Source organism: Gouania willdenowi, chromosome 1 (genome assembly GCF_900634775.1).
Source record: "Gouania willdenowi chromosome 1, fGouWil2.1, whole genome shotgun sequence".
NCBI lineage: Eukaryota > Metazoa > Chordata > Actinopteri > Blenniiformes > Gobiesocidae > Gouania > Gouania willdenowi.
The window spans coordinates 13,988,832-14,008,258 of record NC_041044.1 but is presented as its reverse complement, the minus strand read 5'-3'; the positions used below and the strand labels follow the sequence as shown (position 1 = coordinate 14,008,258).

The 19,427-nt window shown below is 39.0% G+C and overlaps 1 protein-coding gene across 3 annotated transcripts; it reads right to left on the bottom strand.

Annotated features, from left to right (window-relative positions):
• Window positions 1-165: 165 nt before the first annotated feature.
• On the bottom strand, window positions 166-19,427 carry LOC114472247 (interphotoreceptor matrix proteoglycan 2). 3 transcript variants are annotated; one of them, XM_028461442.1, is made up of 12 exons: window positions 19,159-19,427; window positions 18,942-19,079; window positions 17,571-17,951; window positions 14,066-15,679; window positions 13,891-13,979; window positions 13,755-13,813; window positions 11,585-11,748; window positions 7,327-7,492; window positions 7,055-7,246; window positions 2,782-3,003; window positions 1,313-1,475; window positions 166-1,214 (listed from the first exon to the last, which is right to left on the bottom strand). In XM_028461442.1, exons 2-12 carry the CDS (start codon window positions 18,982-18,984, stop codon window positions 1,140-1,142), a joined length of 3,168 nt encoding a protein of 1,055 aa, XP_028317243.1. In that variant the 5' UTR covers window positions 18,985-19,079; window positions 19,159-19,427; the 3' UTR covers window positions 166-1,139. The 3 variants fall into 3 exon arrangements, with proteins under 3 accessions (XP_028317243.1, XP_028317251.1, XP_028317259.1); XM_028461450.1 differs by having other exon boundaries at window positions 1,313-1,472; window positions 18,942-19,427; XM_028461458.1 differs by lacking the exons at window positions 18,942-19,079; window positions 19,159-19,427 and having other exon boundaries at window positions 14,066-15,674; window positions 17,571-17,725.

The following is a 19,427-nucleotide window of genomic DNA, read 5'->3' as shown; positions in this document are numbered from 1 at the left end:
AGCTAAGTGGATTATCACAACATCACATTAACTAAAACCTTTTTTTTCTTCAAACCCTCAAAACAAAACTAGATTCAAATTCATACCAACATAGCATAACCACTGGACTGATTCATGGGAACATTTGTTATTGATCAGAGCTCAGAAAAGGCTTAAACACTGAAATCCAGGACAGCCATTTATTGTTTTAAGAATTCCATTTACACTTCAATTATTATTTTTTTTTAATCTTATGGCTCATCGCCAATGATCCTTGGTCCATAATTTGAAAAAGTCTGCTTTACATTAGGGCTGTTTCATGCATAGCACTGAGTTATTAGTTTTTCCGCTGGTTGTTTTTTGACACTATATACAAAACAAGAGTATGTTTTATATTAACATTTTCCCCAAAAGCCTGAGGTTGAATAATTTTGCACTGTTCAAATATGTTACAAAACATTTATTAACACTTTTTTTTTTTTTTTACAGATTTTGCTGTCAACACAATGAGATTTATTTAACTAAAATTCAAAGATTCTAGTAAATCCTTTTTAACATTTGGTTTTACTGTTGTACAGTTGTATTATTGTAAATAAACTGTAATATTTTAGTCACAGCAAATGTAAAAGTTTCACATTTACCTCAGTTTCTCAAGATTTTTTCAGTAATCAGCCGTGTTGACTTTGTCACCAACATGGGTTTTGATTCATTCTTTGATGTGTGTCAACTGTTGGGATCCTATAGTATTTGTGAGTCATAATACAGTCATAATGTGAAACAAAGCCACCCTGAAACTCTTGATGACGTGAATCCCTTCAGCAGTGGGTGCAGAAGGTCTTACACCATAAAAAATACTACCCTGATGGAAAAAGAAGGTGATGACACCTCAGACAGTGAACCACTCAGAGGTACAGTATATCTCATTTATGAAAACTCAAAAACTTTATGTATTCTCTCCCTGATAATGATGGTATATCCTTATTTCTTACAAAAAAACAAAGAAAAAACAGATTGCCTACAAAGCTTTAACACACAATAAACAGAAGTTTCACATTTTTTACACATTTACAACTTTTGTCATTTTATTAACTAAGCAAGAAAGCTGAAGCAACAGGAATGCAAACACAAATGTCCAAGCGGAGGTGCATGTTCCGTCTGTGTCAGGCGGTCCAACTCTTCCCCATGTCCACCAGCTCCATGCCTTCACAGTAAGAGCGTGTTCGTGACACCCTGACCTGGTTTAACAGAGGAACAACCCAGCACCACATGCTGAAACACAAGCCTCTGTTCTCTTTTCATGGTAAACACTGTGTGCATGTATTCCAACACTCACTGTGGGCGTCCTGTGAGAAGCCAGCTGCTGCAGCAGTGGGAAAGGAGTCCAGTGAATGGGCTCCACTGGCCAGCTGCACACAGATAGGTCACTGGCCTTCCCCGAGTCCAACACACCGTCGCCCACACTCATCGTACTCCCCCTCCAGCCGTACTGGGAGCTGCTGAAGGCAGAGAACAGCTAACGTTACATAACCACTACCAGGATTCTCTTTCAATGAATACAAATGCGTAGAATGTTTATCATTTCCCAGGAACCCCTGAAGTATGAAGCACACATTATTAACAGCAGTTATCACACTTTATCACTCTGCTTTTCAAAGTAAAATAACAGTGTGCCTCTGACTCTAAACCAAATGTATTTATTAAGCAGGCTATGTTTTGTTTCTAACAGAACAAGGAAAAAACTGCCATTTTACACCCAGTAATCTTCAGTAATGCGTCCTCCCTTCTGCACACATTACATAAAACATTCTTATCTTTATGTCTCAGTTTCTTATCTGTAAAGGGCAGGGCAGTCACATTATAAAGGTGAGCTTATGTGGTTTACTGAATGATATTCAGAGCTTTGTCATCAATATTTGAACTACAATCTAGTCACACATTCAAATCACATCCCTCTTTTTTAATTGCACTGCTTAAAACACATTACAATGAACTTGTATTGAAATCACAATGTACTTGTAGTTGAACACCAGCTTTATATTGTTGCCTATATCTACAACCTCATTACAATACATTGCATTTAATTGTATTTCATAAGTTGAATATACCCTGTCCAGGGTGTACCCTCGCCCAGCGCCCAATGAGAGCCGGCACCGGCAGACCCCCGCGACCCTGACAAACAGGAATAAGTGGGTCTGAAAATGGATGGATGGATGGATGGATGGAAGTTGAAATTAGTTGACTCTTACCCACTCCTTCTGACTCCCTCTTCCTTGTTCCCTTCCCCCCTCACCAAAGTGTAACATTGCCCTCTCTTTTTATATTCTCCCTTTAATAAAGTTGTTCTAACTTCCTTAGGGAGGGCTGGTGATAGTCACAACTATGCAATAAAAGACTTGTACTGCAATAATAAAACATGCATAGCTGTTGTAAAAAGATTGGACTACACATTTTATTCCCCAAGTTAAAATGTGACATATATAGTAAAGTTAGTGACTTCCCTTTAAGAAGTCACACATGACCCTGCATAATGAAGACATTATTCAAGATAAAGCTATACAAATTCTGCTCTGCACCATCCTTTGTACGTCAAGAACATGATTTATCAACCACCTGTAAACATTGAAGAGGTCTAAAGTTCAACTTAGAGGGAGATTTTTACAGATTTTAGTGTGAGATGTGAGACTCATGCCTCCAAAGAGTTCTTTATGATCAGGTTTTAACACCATCAAATCTGACATGTTACAAACGTGCAACTGCTAGATGACAGCACGCGTGCACATCTTTCTGGGTGTGTTTGTGCACCTGTGTGGGTAGATGGTATTGATCCGTGTCCCGTGGCTGGCGCAGGTGGAAGGCAGAGAGAGGGTGTCGTCATGGTAACAGCAGGGGCGGTCCAGCGCTCTCAGATGCAGCAGCTCGTCGGAGCGTGTGAAGCCTGGATTGTCCAGAGAGTCGGCTGACTCCGCCCATGAGCGCAGCCAGAACCGACCAGACAGCTCATCAAAGTGATTAAACCTGTGATAGCTACACACACACACACACGCACACGCACACGCACACACTAAGTTATTCACCTTATCAAACAAAGACAAAGTGCAATGTGAACAAAAATAAAATGATTAATGATCAATATCCTGTTATCATAAGTATATGGTGTATTTTTTATCCTTTGTACTTATCTTCAGTGGGCGGTTTCTCCATCATGCTGCTGGATCTTTATTGTGAACTTATACAAAGGAATAATCAAAATGAAGTCCAAAACTAAATGTGCTCTAAATATCAATACTGCATCAGCCTTTTGCCGTATTGTTTAATGCATTTGTTTTAATGGGATTGATGGGGAACTCACACAAAAAAACAAACCCTTTATGACTTTAACACAAACCTCTCTGCTACACAGTCTATTCACAAATCAACTGGAGGAAAGACGTCATCATGAACAAAGAAGAGTAGGGGTGGAGCTGAGCCCCGTTGCTAAGGATGACATCATTTATTTTCATGAATGAACTTACTATGTGTCTGCAGCAGATGGCTGTTGTAGGTAGCCGACTCGTGATAAAATGTAAATGTATAAATCAACAAGAACAAATGAGTTAGTGTCAAACTAACACTGTAGGGATGTTTTAAACAGTCAAGTCTGCAGTTAGTGAGTTTTGTTTAATCAAAACTTAAAACTCACTAACTGCAGACACCCAATTATTTTTGTGTTTAAATATATTTATTACATTTTGCATAATATAATACACAACAATAACGCACAACCAAAAGAAAAACACACGCAAAAACAAAAACCCATACCCACACCCACCCCCGCTGTCACCATTATAGATAAAGAACTGACACTGCACATAAAGTTCAACTGCAAATAGTATGAATTACAATAAATAAAAATATTTAAAAATAAAATGAAATATGGATACTGTTGGCTAGGGTGGGAACCTTTGGGTACTTCACAATACAGTACGCGATACAAAGCTCACGATAACGATTGTCTCACAATATGACGATACTGCGATTATAGACATATTGATCAGAAATCAATCTACGATAATCTATGACATAACAAGAAAAAAAAGATTAAGTGAAAAAATACAATTTTTATTTTAGATCTCTGAAAGACAATACATTGAAAAAGTGACACTATTTTAGTGCAACATTTCTGTAAATAAGTGTCAACATACCAATGTAAACAAATAAGTATCTCCAATAGTGCTTTCTGTAAACAATAAATATGGTCTTTCTTACCAGTGATGCCATTATAGTGCAATATTCCAGTAAACAATATATTGGTTGCTTCAACAAACAGTGACAACATTTCTGTGAAGACGAACCTGCACATTTTAGTGAAAAAGCAGAAAAGGTTTTGAAAAAAAAAAAAAAAAAATAAAATAAAATAAAAAAATTGATACTTAGCGCGAGCATATCGATAACCAATCGTGCAAAAAAATATTGCGATATATCGCTGTATCAAAATATCATCATACTCCTACTGTTGGCTTATCAAAGTATACTAGAAATGATTTCCACACCTTAAAAAACTTCTGCTCTGAGCCACATAGTGTGTTTTTCTAGTTTAAGATTGCAGACAATCTCTGATCCAAGGTGTCACAAAAGGTGGTATTGAATCTTTCCATTTTAAAAAGAATAAAGCGACGAGCAAGCAAAGTGCTAAAGGCTACCACCTTATGGCCTCCCATTGGAAAACGCAGGTCTGCAGAGATGACCCCAAACAATGCAGTTAGAGGGTTCGGAGCCATTTTCACTCCCAACACTGTGGATAGCGCCTCAAATATATGTTTCTAATACATTCCAAGGCTGGAGCATGACAAAAACCTATGAACCAGTGTGGCCTCACTAATCTTACATGGATTACACATAGGGTCTGTTTGCTACCTCAATTCTTATTAACGCTTTCTGAGTAAACTGCTTGAATAACCTCACAAATGGCTAAAATATGAGCATGATAGAAAATCAAACCATTAAAGATTCTCTCAGCTGAATGCGTTCAAATGTTTTTGCTTTCTGTAGAAACATCACTCAGCCCTGCTGATTATGATCTCCTTTAAGCTTTAAGGCCATTATATATTCTTGGCAAGCAGCAGCTCTTTAAACTGATTTAGTGTAAGTGGATAACATGTTTCTACTTGTGGAGCGCCCTGTTGTGTGTGCACAGCACAGACTTCATCTACAACACTAATTAACATAAGCATGTGTGACGTGAGATTGTTGTGCCATTTATGAGCCATTGTTCATTAAAGAGTTATTTATGTTTGTGATGGTTTACAGCACTCCCACTTTCATTAAACATGATATTGACTGAGTTCATCAGGTCAGCAGAAAAAAATGCTAATGGCTTTAACTGATGTTCACTTAAAGTAATCAATCACCTCAATGTTAATTTATTAATTGCGTCTCTGCTGGAGGAAAGTGCAGATCTCTGACCTTTTTAAATAAGGAACTCTGCTCTAAAGCCCCATCTACTGGGGAAAGCGCATGCGTACAATCACTCTGTGTTCTGTTCAGGCCTGAATAACGTTTCAATCAAAAAAATATTTTTCAAATGCAATTTTTTGGGTCTTCATTTTTTAATTCTTATATTGCATTCAAACACTGTTTTTATTTGATTGAAAATATTTTTATATTATATTATATTTTTTTTAATTGAAACGTTGTTGCTTAAAGCTAAGGTAGGCAATTTTCTCCAGAAACACTTTTTAAATTTTCAATTGAAATTGTCTTCATGTTCTGACAGAAATGAAGATCTTATGTGCTCTGAAAAAGGAACGAAGAAAATCCATCATCTGTAGCAGCTGTAAATCTGTAATGACTTCAACCAATGGTAAAAAAAAAACCGAACCGTTTCTTTTAATCACGTCTCCCTGCTCGTTCTCGATGCCTCGCGAGTCGCATGCATGAGCTCACACTGAAAGCGCGTCACCGCTGACAGAGTTAAAACAGAGTTTTTGGTCACGTTTAACATATATAATGATAAAGTTTATTGTTTACTCACTGCTGAATGAGACAAGAGACAACAATGTTTCTACACAATAGAAGCGATGAGCTGAGGTCTGCTGCTGGAGCAGCTGTGGGCGTGCATGCAAGTGAGACAGAGCACAGAGGGGAGGGGGGAGGGGGTAAAGGCGGAGCCATTGGGGAGGCTACATTCAAAATCATGCTTGCTTTTGAAAATCGCCTACCCTACCTTTAAAGTAGCATAGAGCAGGATTTAAGAAAAAAATAAACATTCATTTTAAGTTTTTTTTTTAATGCTAATGGGTGATGAAGCGCTCTAAACCAAAGAGAGAATGAGCCCACACACATTTCTACCTATTGCCTTGAACAGATTGTGTGATACATTTTGTATTTCTGTTCTGGGCGTGAATTTCCCTCGCAGTTCTGCGGACGTGAAGTCAAATGAAACTGGTCCGTGTTCTCGACGAATTGGAGAGGCAACCCGATACCGGAAATAAAAAAGAATAAGAAGAAGACGGCTTGGAGACTAAAAGAAGACAAGCACAGTGAACTAAACTGCTGTTTGGTTCCATAGCCGTTCGGTGGTGTCGGACCCTGTCAGGGTACGGTCGGGTATCCATCCTCTATCCACAGTATTAGCTGTGCTCCTTGATAAACAGTTGATACGCGCCCCCGCGCTAGCTTGGCTGATGGCTGCAGTTACACTAACCACCGTGGTGTCACTATGGAGTCTGATTTCTAGATCCTGTCCTATGCTCCTTGAATTTAATTTCTTATTGAAAACTCTATTTTTGATTGAATAATGACAAAAATGTACCTGCATACAAAAAGACACAATCATGTGCATAACAGTGCCAATTGCTATAATTCTGAAGAAAATGAAAAAAAAAAAAACATATTAATTAAGGTGATTTTATAGGGATTTTCTCAGTGCGCACACTGTTTGCCATTAAAGAGCAGTGGCTTTAGGGAGTGCAACTATTAACGCTAACCTATTTGCTCCTGGGCTGGTCCTTTTACCACAGTGAGTATTTCTCCAACCTTTTGTCTTTAAAAGAGGAAACATCCCTTCTCGTAGTGAGTGTAGTGGGTGTGTTTGTACCTGCTCCGAGTCTGGTCCACTTTGGCCTGGATCACAATGGCTTTGTATCGTCGTACTGCCACAAATGCCAGGACTCCAATGATGGCCACAGCTATGACTAACACTGCTAGACACGCCCCCACCAGGCGAGCTCTCGTCATCCTCACGTCACACCTGTGCCCCATGTACCAGAAGTCGTCACCTGCCAGGCATCTAACACAGCAACACAACGCCACAGCATTAAACACAGGAAATGCTCTAAGAAAATGCACGATGCAGGTGTACGACCTTACCGGCAAACTGGGAGTTGCCCTGGATGGTGAGTGCACATGCCGTGATGGTGGCAGTGGTCAAAGTGGCAGACGGAGGAGCAGCTGTAGTTTGCAGTCGTAGGCTGAGAGACACATTTGTAGCCGGAGGGACACTGTAGCAACCACACACACACGTCGCTCTGCAAACCTGAGCCAGGATCACAAAAGGTCATAGACACAGAGTTCAGACAGCATGATAAGAATATACCTGAATATATTTATATGTTAAGGCTGAATGATTAATTGCATTTGCGATATTATCGCAAATCATAAAACGCAATGTTGTAATCGCAAAGGCTGCAATTTTTAAAAAAAAATTTTTCTTTGTATGCACATGCTGTCAAAGGTTGTTGGCAGTTTGATTTACCGAAAAAAACATCCAATTGGTTAAAGCAGATATTAGTTCTTTTCCTGCACTTTAGTAAGTGTGATGTTACTGACTGGATATTAGTAAGCTTGATTTTTATTTTTTACATCCGTTTATTTTATTTATTTAGTTCAAGTGCAGTCCACATGTTTACATGTTTCATGAAATGTGACGTTAGTTAGATATGTTTAAGGTAAAACTACAGATTTGTTTGTTTTCTTGCTGTAATCTGTGCCTTAAAATGTATATTTTATATTTATTTAAAGTTGAAATAAATCTGAAATTCTTTATTGTGAAACAGATTGATTTATTGCCTGTGTTCATTGAAAAATACATGACAAGAGGCCCTTGAAAAAATAATTGCATATTAAATTGCAATATTGAGGGGAAAAAAGTCACAATTAGATTATTTTCCAAAATCGTTCAGCCCTAATATACCAGATTCAAAGATGGAGATGAACTTTTCTTAAAAAAGGATAAGAAAACAACTCCTAGAGATACGAAAGTCCCTGTGTTGGCACCCTGTTTGCTTCCTAATCTGGTTTACAGTACTTTTATTGTTTAATAATTAGTAGCCAGGCAACATAACCTACTGTTATGCTGCATGTTCTTCTTTTTTTCTTCTTCTTCTTATGAGAAAATCATATTTCCCATATGCGAACAATCACCGTATTTTACACAAAGGTCCAGTCCCATACCAGATTATCTCAGCTACGAAATAGGCCAAATAGTCCTAAAGATAACGCTACAGCAAGACTCTACAGTTTAAAAATTGGACAGCAAATCAACCACATGTGCTACAGATTAGTAACTTTCACCAAAAGTGGCCCCAATACTGAAAAAACTTTCCAAATGATGTAATCCACTGTTTATTTTCTTCCAAAAACCATTAAACCCATCTCCTCCCACAATCTTTGCTCTGTTGACACCAAACTCACTACAGCACATCTTCAGACTGTTCTACACAAACGGTCCACACAGGTTTTTGATTTGTCAAAAATTCAGTACACAATGCATTAAAATGTAAACATACATTACTTGCACATTTTTTCTGAATAAATTTTCAACATTTAGTTTTTAAAAATACTGAAGTTTGGATTCATGTCGAGGATGTTTGGGAAATATCAGAATTTTATTATATTTTTGATTTTTTTTTTTACAGCATTTTCAATTTCACTCTTATGCAAACCTTTGGAGTCGATGTAAAAATTGTAGTTTTTCAGTTTTGCGTGTATGGAGCCAATAAATCATTGTTTAGACATCTCCATGCTGTGTTGATGCAATTTGTGTATTTTTTTTCTTTTTTTTTAAAATAACTGCATTTTTGACAGCTATTTGAAATCTGCGTTTAAACCCTAACAGCTGCCATCTTGCACACAGGTGACTGGATTAGTGAATTAGTGAAGCTACGGGTGACATTTACCATCTGCGAATTAGCTCAGTAACAGAGGATGTTCCACCATAAAATAGTTGTAGATGAATTATGCGTTTGACTTGTTGATTTATTGACTAATCATTGCAGCTGTAGAATTCCTATAATGAGATAGAAGTCTTACACATATGGATCAGTTGTCTTTAGCTAATTAACTCAGTGACAGAGCATCATCTCTTTAAGGAGAGACAGACATTTATCATTATGGTCTGATCCGTACTGTAGAACTGAGGACAGCGCAGATGCTCAACTATAGAAAAGCAAACTCAAAATCCCTGAGCTACTATAATGTTGCCATTGTCTGTAACAACGATATATTCCATGAACAAACAAGGTTATTTGAATTTGTGTTTAAAACTTTGAGTGCTTTTTCTGCATGGTGTTAGATCAGCGATTCTCAACTAGTGCGTCGGGACCCAAAGGTGGGTTGCGAACCTGTACTGGGTGGGTCACGGACAGCTGGTCAAAAATAAATAAATACTTAATGTCGCTCATGTTGGGTTGGACTTGTCTTTTATTTTGAAAGAAACTTTTCTTTTGACAGGCATGTTGTGAAATGCTTGTTGCACAGGCAAATATATAGATATATATTAAAAAAAGACGATATGGAGTACTAACATTAAATTTGGTTGGTCGAATTCTAGAAAAAAAGTGGGTCGCGATTTAATGACGGTGGAAAAATTGGGTCACAGGGTGAGACCAGATGAGAACCCCTGTGTTAGATGAAATAAAGGACTGTGGTTTTTGGCTGCTATTGTAATGCTATGATGACTCCAACACTATTTAAAAGAAAGTGAAGGCTCTCACTCTGCAGTTTATATTTATTTTCATTGTTTTTTTTTTTTAAACAAGTCTTCACTGACTGTTTAAATTAAATATGAAGTGAGAATGAATGTATATAGGTTGTTGGTTTTCATTCATTTCTACTAAATGATCTGTAAAAAATATTACAAATCTAAAAGACTAGGTAAAATACAAAGTATTTATCATAAGGTTTTATTCTTGCACTTACAACATAGGGCTACAATAATACATTTTAAATACAAAAAGTCCAGTAATTGTCACTGATGGATGGATCTGTGTGTGTGCAAAATGTTAATAGCTCACTGTGCTCTATTAGATAAGCTATTTATAAACACAGCTGTTCTAGAGTCCGTTACCATGGGGTTAGTACATCCAATCAGAAGACGCCATCTAAGAATGTTGCATTTTAAATTCTTGTTTTGTTTGATCCGTTTTTAACCATTTCTTGCAGTCCTTTTATTAACTAAATCTTTAAATATCTGTAACTGGAAAAAAGACAAAAGTATAATAAAACTATGATGAATAAGTACCAAGCTTGGTTGATGGAATTAATTAAAATGATCTAATCTTCAAGTCTTCGTCAAATCAACGTTGGAGCAGATTGCATTGACAGCTTTCAAAAGCTAGAGAGAGACACATCTTTATCATCATGGTTACAAATAAATGAATAAATCCAATCATGTAATTCTACCGTCTTGCTAAAGGTGGCCTCAGTGAGCCGCTATGGTTTTGGTATGAGGTCAGACTGAGGCTTTTTCAGGTAGAAACAGAGCTGGATAAAGTACTTACCTTTAATACTTGAGTAAAGTACAGATACTCCTTATCAAAAAAAAAACAACAACTTTTCCTTATAATTCCCAATAAGAAAAGACTGATGCCCAATGTGTTACATATTTTATATTAGGAATGCACCAAATTCTTGGTTGAAACTGAAAATAAGAAAACCATGGCCGAAAACCGATACCGATATTGCAGTCTTGGGTATTGGCCGATACCAATATGGATCCGATACGATGACAGCACAAATCATACATACTTTTATGACTTATTTTTTAGTGTGGAATGTTAGAAAAGGCTTGGTCAAGTGATGTTACTCAAACAGAATAATAATAAACAATAGTCAGCAACAGTAGGTATTGGTTATTATCAACCAATTGGTTACATACATTTTAACCTTTAACATAATATCTACAGTATTCTACAATAAAATAAAATAAATAAAACATAAATCATTACATCGGTTATGATATCGGAGATTTCAGATGCAGTCCGATAAAATCCGATATTCGTTTTCCGGCTGATATCGGACCGATATCCAATATCAATATTAGATTGGGACACCCCTATCTAATTACAGTACATAAGAAATACGACGTAACTGCATGCGCATAAATACGAACGGGAGATTAGGGCCCACAATGAACAAAGAATCCCCCAAAAACAAAACTCAAGTTACGTACAGATACTTGAAAATACTATTCAAGTAAAAAACGAGTAAATGTATTTTGTTACTGTCCACCCCTAAATAGAAGTGAGTGCTGTAATCTAGTGTGATTGTTTTAAAAGAAAATGATCTTCCCTAGTGCACATAAATGTAAAAGAAAAAGTTTGAATGTGATTTTCTGTTGAGAACTCACCTCCAATTGTGATGTTGGTGATTTTTGATGATCTGAAGGTTCTTCCTTCATCTACAGCTAGAGTCAGTCCTGTTTGTTCCAACAGCGATGTAGCTCCTTTCTTGCTCAGCCACTGGAAAGCTCCACTGGTTTTAAACTCTACCAGACTCTGCACTGCATGTCCACTGAAACAACAGCACAACCATCAACAATACTTCTCTACTCATGACAACTTGACCAAACAAAGAGCTTTAACCAAACATGGATACCTGGCAATATGTTTCCACTCTTTCCAATAGTTTTATATTAACCAGTGATTCACTTGGGTTTGCAGATTTTAAGGTGCAGGTCAGATACCCTCGAAAACGCTTTCAGATACAGTTTGCTCATGGGTCCCCTGCACAATAAATACGCTCTCTGACAGCAGTAGAGCACCTCCCCTTAGCCCAAGTCTGATTAAGTGCAGTTAAGTAAAGGAGATCAATCTGACACTGAGAATGTTCATGTACATACCTCTAATTTAAATGTTCTACTGCACTACTTATCAATGCTCTACTGCACTATTTTCCTTTTATTATTATTATATTTTATTATTATCTTTCTTTTCTATTATTTTCCTTCTTTTATCTTATTTTTTTATTTTTATTTTGTATCTATTTAATTATTTTTTTTATACTATTATTATTATTATTATTATTATTATTATTATTATTATCATCTTGTTATTTGCACATTCTAGTCTAACTACTGTTTATATTTATACTTATGTTTATACTTATTTTCATCTTTTCTAGCTGATTGTTTATTGTTGAAAAATTTTTGTTTTCACTATTGGAGAGAGCACAGTTGACCGAGTCAAATTCCTCGTGTGTACAACATACACTTGGCGAATAAAGATGATTCTGATTCTGATTCTGATTCTGAGATGTGAGCGTAAAGGCAGAAATGAGAATGTTTTTATAATAAAGTTTCCAGAATGTCATAAAAATTAATGTTTTTTTTTTTTTTTTGGCCTTGTAGCAAACGGTCTACTAACTGGTACAGGTCTGCTTACCGCTAGTTGGGAAATACTACAATAATATACTGTATAATACTATATAGAGAGAAAGGAAATGTAATCGTTTGGGTAACACAGCAGTTTCATAGAAAAAGTAACCTCAAGAAATCCTTTGGGATCCAAGATCATATAAAACTAAAGGGTGCCTGAGACAAAAAGGATATTCTAGTGATTCCGAGAAGGAAAATTCCACCAAGGATGCACCCAATGGCAGATCTAATACAATGAAGTCAACCATGTCTTTCTGACAACCAGTGATTTAGTAGCACAGCTGCGTCATAAGTTCATGAGTGTTACCTGACAGAACCTCTGGTACCAACATGATTCTATTTTCATTTTTTTCTTTTATCTAGGATAACAATTAAGAAAAAAACACAAGACAAATAGGACAACACAAAATAAACTGTCAAAACACAATGATTTACATGAACCAAAACTAAACACTCCATATTCATAACAATTGTGTGTGTGTGTGTGTGTGTGTGTGTGTGTGTGTGTGTGTGTGTGTGTGTGTGTGTGTGTGTGTGTGTGTGTGTGTGTGTGTGTGTGTGGGCAGAGGAATCTGATGATACCGGATATAATGAACAGTAATAGAAAAACTGTAGCAATAACAGTATCATCAACCACAACATTAATAATAAAATAGCAATAATAGCAATGTAACGATAACTAATGACAAAAATTACACATAGCCTATCTATACACTATAAATAAATAATGGAAAATACAAGTTATTTTGATTGCAACTAAAGTACACCACAGATACCCATTACTTTAATTACTCAGGAGAAGAACACGCTCACTTGGTGAATAAATATCTATGAATTGGCATTTATAAACTAGAAGTTCTTGTTTATTAAATGCAGTTTGCATTTTTTTTTTTTTTTACAATACATTACAGAATTCCATTTGTTCTGATATTGCACTTTTTCTTTCCTGTAATAGCTTTGGCCTTCTAAGAGCCAATTGCTGCCAGTGGCCTGCAGACTATTTAAAGATGAAATATTTAATTGTCTGTTTTCCTCAAATATCTAATTGTTAAGGGTAATACTGTATATAAGTCATTGTTATATGTTATACAGAATCTAGTGCTTGAAGTTACGGTCACACTGGTATCTGTGTATTACTGGTTACCTGCTCCACACTCCCAGCAGCCTGCTGAACCCTGGGGCTCTCTGTAGGTATGGCTCCACCTGTAACAAAGCGACGTGTGTGATGTTTCATTGTGACTTTATGAACTACAGCGTTGGTCATTTTGTGTGATCCACACCCAGGCAGCGGTGTCTTCCTCCAGGCCAGGAGCGACGGCTGCCCTGGATTCTTCTACAACTATCTGCATCAGCAGCTCGAACGAATCCACTGCACACAGCCAGTGAATATCCCCATTACAACATAGCATATACATATCTACCTGTACACAACAATACACAAACACACCAAAGTACCTGAGATGGTAACAAGCTGGTCCGGAACAATGTAGAACTTAGGAACACTTGTGGAGCTCCAAAGCAGATTGGCAGTGAAAGCTGAAGATGTGAGCACAGAGTGGTTCTCCTGGCTGTGAGGGGGGACGGTCTGCAACGTAAGACCTGGTTGTGTTTTAGTTTTCGATGTGTTGCTGAAAAACTGATAGAAGAGTTCATCCTTTTTATCTCTATCATCTGTTGTTGTAGCAGCAGCCAAGGCTGGAGGTGAAGGTGAGTTGTTGGGCTGTTGGTGTGAAGGAGAGAGCTTTGAAAAAGTTGAAGGATGATCATCTGTCCAAGCTGAGGACGTCCGAGATGCTTCAGAGGATGGTGATAGTGTAGAGGTCGCGTAGGTGATAGATTCTTCGAGTGAGAAGGCGAAAGTGGTGCTTAAAGGATTAGGAAAGGCGGTGTGTGTTGTTGAGTCTTTGCTGGACGTTAGGGAAGAAGAATCTGTGGCTGATCGGTCAGAAGATGATTTCTTTGTTTCCAGTGATGCTCTGCGCGTAGAGAAAGACGCTGTGGCTGCTGAAGTCCCTCCATCACTCGTGCTGACCTCAGGTGAGACGGCGATTGTGTTTGTGATGACTGATTGTGTTCCAGTAATCATGGTTTCTGTCAAGTACGGGGAAGAATGACTGATTTTGCCGCTACTTTGAGGAGGATTAGTGTGACTCTGTGTGGAGGAGCTGAGGATATTAAGCACCGCTGTGTTTCTCGGCTCTGAGAGCTGAACAGCAGCTACCAATGAGTCACTGTGATTTGTGTGTGGACGATGTGACGCAGCCTCTGATCTGCTGAGAGCCGTGGCGTGGGAGGTGAAGGACGCGGCCGTGCTGGGTCCGACTGAGGGTGAGGATAAATCATCAACAGTCAAATCCCACTTTGGAGGTTCAGTGAAGGATTTCAGTGAGCTGGAGTTTGTGGAAGAGGTCAGATCTAAGTTCATGTCGTCTGTGCTTTGGAAGCTCCTCCAAGAATTGGGTTGGTTTTCTCCAGTAGCTTCACTGTGTGGTTTTGGGAAAGTGTCGTCTTCCAGTGAAGACAGTGGGAAGGCTGTAGGGAGAAAAGTGGAGCTGGAAACACTTTGCAAAGTGTGTGAGATGGTGTGTTTCTCAGTGTTTTTAGATAGTTGAGTGGGCGTGTCAAACTCCATGCTGGGACGGTCTGTTATATCTAGACTAGTTTGTGCGTTGGGGACAGGCTGAGAATATGTTTGTGCTCCATGTGTGGCAGTAACAGTATCAGTGAGGTGAGCAGCAGCAGATGTATCCGCTCCATTGTATGGTTTTTCCTCAGGAAGCGTGAGAGTTTCCCTATCAGTGCTCACAGAGACAGACAAACCCTGCTGGACTGAGCTGGGGTGTGGTAATCCAGAGTCCTCAGAGGAAACACCTAACACAGATTGAAGGACAGAACTCAACTCCAGACCCTCATGGAGACGACCTCTTTCCCCTTCTGTGCCTCCCAGCTGCTGATGGCCAGCAGGAGTAACACTTATACTTGTGGTTTCCTTCTGAGTCCAGCCGGAAAGGTACTGGTTTGGACGATGGCTGGAGCGGTCATCCCAGGAATTCCCTTCATCATCCTGGACTGGACAACAGGAAACAAACGCAAACACACAGGACAGAGTGAGGACAGACAGTGGAAACCACAACAACATGTTTCCACCAAAGCGTGACATCTATTTTCCAGTTCTCACATTTAGACACAACATTTCTTTGAATTACGCCATTTTAAGCATGAAAGACTTTCCATGTAGTCATTTGGATGGCATGTATATAAAATCAGCTTCATATATAGCAGCGGTCTGCAACGTTACTCTCAAAAGAGCCATTTTGCCTTTTGTCTTCCCGGAACCAAAAAAAATACTTTCTCAATAAAGACAATATAGTGCATAAAATTCGATACAGTTAAAATGATATTAAATAATAATTATCATCTAAATATAATTTTTTTTGTTAATGTATTTGAAGGGCTACAAAAAATAACTTGAATTTGATGACATGGTCATGTTGGCCAACACATGCTAATTACTAATTCCTTGCCACATACAGTATCGTGCATGCAAATTTAAATGAATATGTCCCCCACACATCTAAAATCTTTATTTATTTCCAGAAGACTATATTAGTTGATTTTGTTACCTTACCAGGGATTTAAAACATACGGTTAATCACAGGTGCAAAGAAAGTTGATGGTCTGTAGAGGTTGCAGGAGGTGGAGTAGGAAGGTAATAATAATAATGCATATTTTATTCATCACTGTAGTGAAATTATTCTCGGCATTTAACCCATTTTCACCGAGGGGTAGCAATGGGCAGCCATTGCATGCACACAGGGGAGCAGTTGGATTGGGGTTGAAGGACTTGCTCAACATCCCACAGTGATGGCCCAGGTGAGATTTGAACCGGCAACCTTTGATTTAAAGCCCGTACTAGGCCACCACTACCGTACTAGGCCACCACTCCCGTATACTAGGCCACCACTCCCGTATACTAGGCCACCACTCCCGTATACTAGGCCACCACTCCCGTAATAGGCCACCACTACCGTACTAGGCCACCACTACCGTACTAGGCCACCACTACCGTACTAGGCCACAACTCCCGTATACTAGGCCACCACTCCCGTATACTAGGCCACCACTCCCGTATACTAGGCCACCACTCCCGTATACTAGGCCACCACTACCGTACTAGGCCACCACTACCGTATACTAGGCCACCACTACCGTATACTAGGCCACCACTCCCGTATACTAGGCCACCACTCCCGTATACTAGGCCACCACTCCCGTATACTAGGCCACCACTCCCGTAATAGGCCACCACTACCGTACTAGGCCACCACTACCGTACTAGGCCACCACTACCGTACTAGGCCACAACTCCCGTATACTAGGCCACCACTCCCGTATACTAGGCCACCACTCCCGTATACTAGGCCACCACTCCCGTATACTAGGCCACCACTACCGTACTAGGCCACAACTCCCGTATACTAGGCCACCACTCCCGTATACTAGGCCACCACTCCCGTATACTAGGCCACCACTCCCGTATACTAGGCCACCACTACCGTACTAGGCCACCACTACCGTACCAGGCCACCACTACCGTACTAGGCCACAACTCCCGCACTAGGCCACCACTCCCGCACTAGGCCACCACTCCCGTAAAAGGTGGCAAGTATTGCACATTGTGATTTATTTTAAGGTTGTCAATTTGTTAAATTGTGATTTTATTGGGTGTCAATGGCATAAATCATTAATACTCTCTGTAAGAAAATAACAATTCTTTATTTCTATATATTTTTTAAAGCTATAGGGAGCCATTGCAAAAGAGTCAAAGAGCCACATAAGGCTCCAGAGCCGCAGGTTGCAGACCCCATGTGATTACAGTTATTAGATTCAACTCTCGTGATCTGACTAATTCCAGACAAGTAGGCCTTACTGATTCAATCAGACAAACTGGGACTCTCACCATAATACGCCAGCTGAACCACATTAGAGGAGCGTCTTGTTCCTGTCCAATTGAGAACTGCTTTGTTTTGGTCACAGCCGGAGAGCAGAGCTATCATCCCGCTTTCCAACAGCTGAGGGTTTTCATTCCAGGAGCAGCGAACAGATAAGCTCCAACCAGTTCCCATCCATAGGGACTTCAGGAGCACCGTCTTCTCTGCAGGAATGTGTATCGTCCACAAGCATGTGGAGTTCTCAGTGTTTTTGTTAGGCTGTTGGTTGATGGGGTGGAGTGTGTTAGTGTCAGTAAAAAGTGTAGATAGAGTGAGATTGACGTGACCATAAGGCTCTCGATCCAAGCTGATGTTTCCACCACAGTCGGAGTTTGATGCCAAGGTTTTATCTGGAGAGACAAAAGCAAACGCTGAAGACAAGAATGTTGTATCACACAAGTCTCAAGGCCATTGTGACCTTGCCAAAAAAAAAAAAAAAAACTGTAACAAAAAAAAAACATTTTACAGTAGGGCTGGGCAATAAGGACCAAAACTCATATTTCAATAATTTTATTATCTAAATTGCGATATACAATATAAATCAATTTTTTCAACTAAATAAAGTCTTACCAAATAGACAACTTTAGGTTAAATTTGCTTCACAGGGTCTTTTATTAACAGCTACATAATATGTGACACTTTTGGCTTTTTCTCCTATAGGGGACAGCACGTGTGAGTGAGTTCTGTAGTGTGGCTTGTTTAGAGGAAGGTCTGGGTTAGGGCACACTAAGTAATACATCTAACTGTGCTTTTCATGCTCTTCTGAGAAGTCATGAAAGCAGCGACTCCTAAAACAAGTATTTTAATAGAAAATAAAAAATATATCAATAGGCGATATTGTAATTTTCTATATCACCAAAATAGAAAACTTGATCTTGAATCACCATATATTGCTCAGCCCTACTCTGCAGCATGATTTAAGAGAGAAAAACAGAATCCACATTATTAGAGGATTGCTGAGGCTTTTAACACAGTGGGAGTCAATGTCTTGTTATGATTGGAAATGTTCTTTAAATACTGGTATTTTACATTGTTGTACATCTGAGTTTTATGTTTTATTGTGCAGCACTTTGGTCAAACCTTGTTTGTTGTTAAATGTGCTCTATAAAGAAATTGGATTGGATTCTAATTTTGTTGTGCTAAATTACACATTTCTCAGATTTAAACTTGAGCTAAAGCCTTCAATGAATGTTAAAAATGATTTGTAGTGAAGGGATTTTAGCCTAAATAATAACACTGCTGGGTTTAATCTGGGTTCCAACACAAATTGATTATTTTAAGAGGTTTTTTTTTTTTTTTTTTTTTAAATGATGTGATGTAAAGATTAGGATGATTCTTACCTGTTGTGATAACAAAAAGCAACAGATAGACGTGGAGCTGCATTTCCGAGGCTGAGACATGTCAGAGTCACAGATCCTGTTGAGTCCATGCGTTTCTTCGTCAGGCTGACAAATGATCCAGAATCACCTCCAGGGTTCCTGTTGGACAGACCCATCAAAGCTGTAGGATAGACCCATCAAAGCTGCTGGACAGACCCATCAAAGCTGTAGGACAGACCCATCAAAGCTGTAGGACAGACCCATCAAAGCTGCTGGACAGACCCATCAAAGCTGTAGGACAGACCCATCAAAGCTGTAGGACAGACCCATCAAAGCTGTTGGACAGACCCATCAAAGCTGTTGGACAGACCCATCAAAGCCGTTTGACAGACCCATCAAAGCTGCACAGGCGTCAGCGTCCGTCCTCCTCCTCCAACAGGAAACCGACGCCTGTCTGTCACCCAAATGAGATCCACGTGTGTCTGTGAAACAGCGCAGCACGTGGAT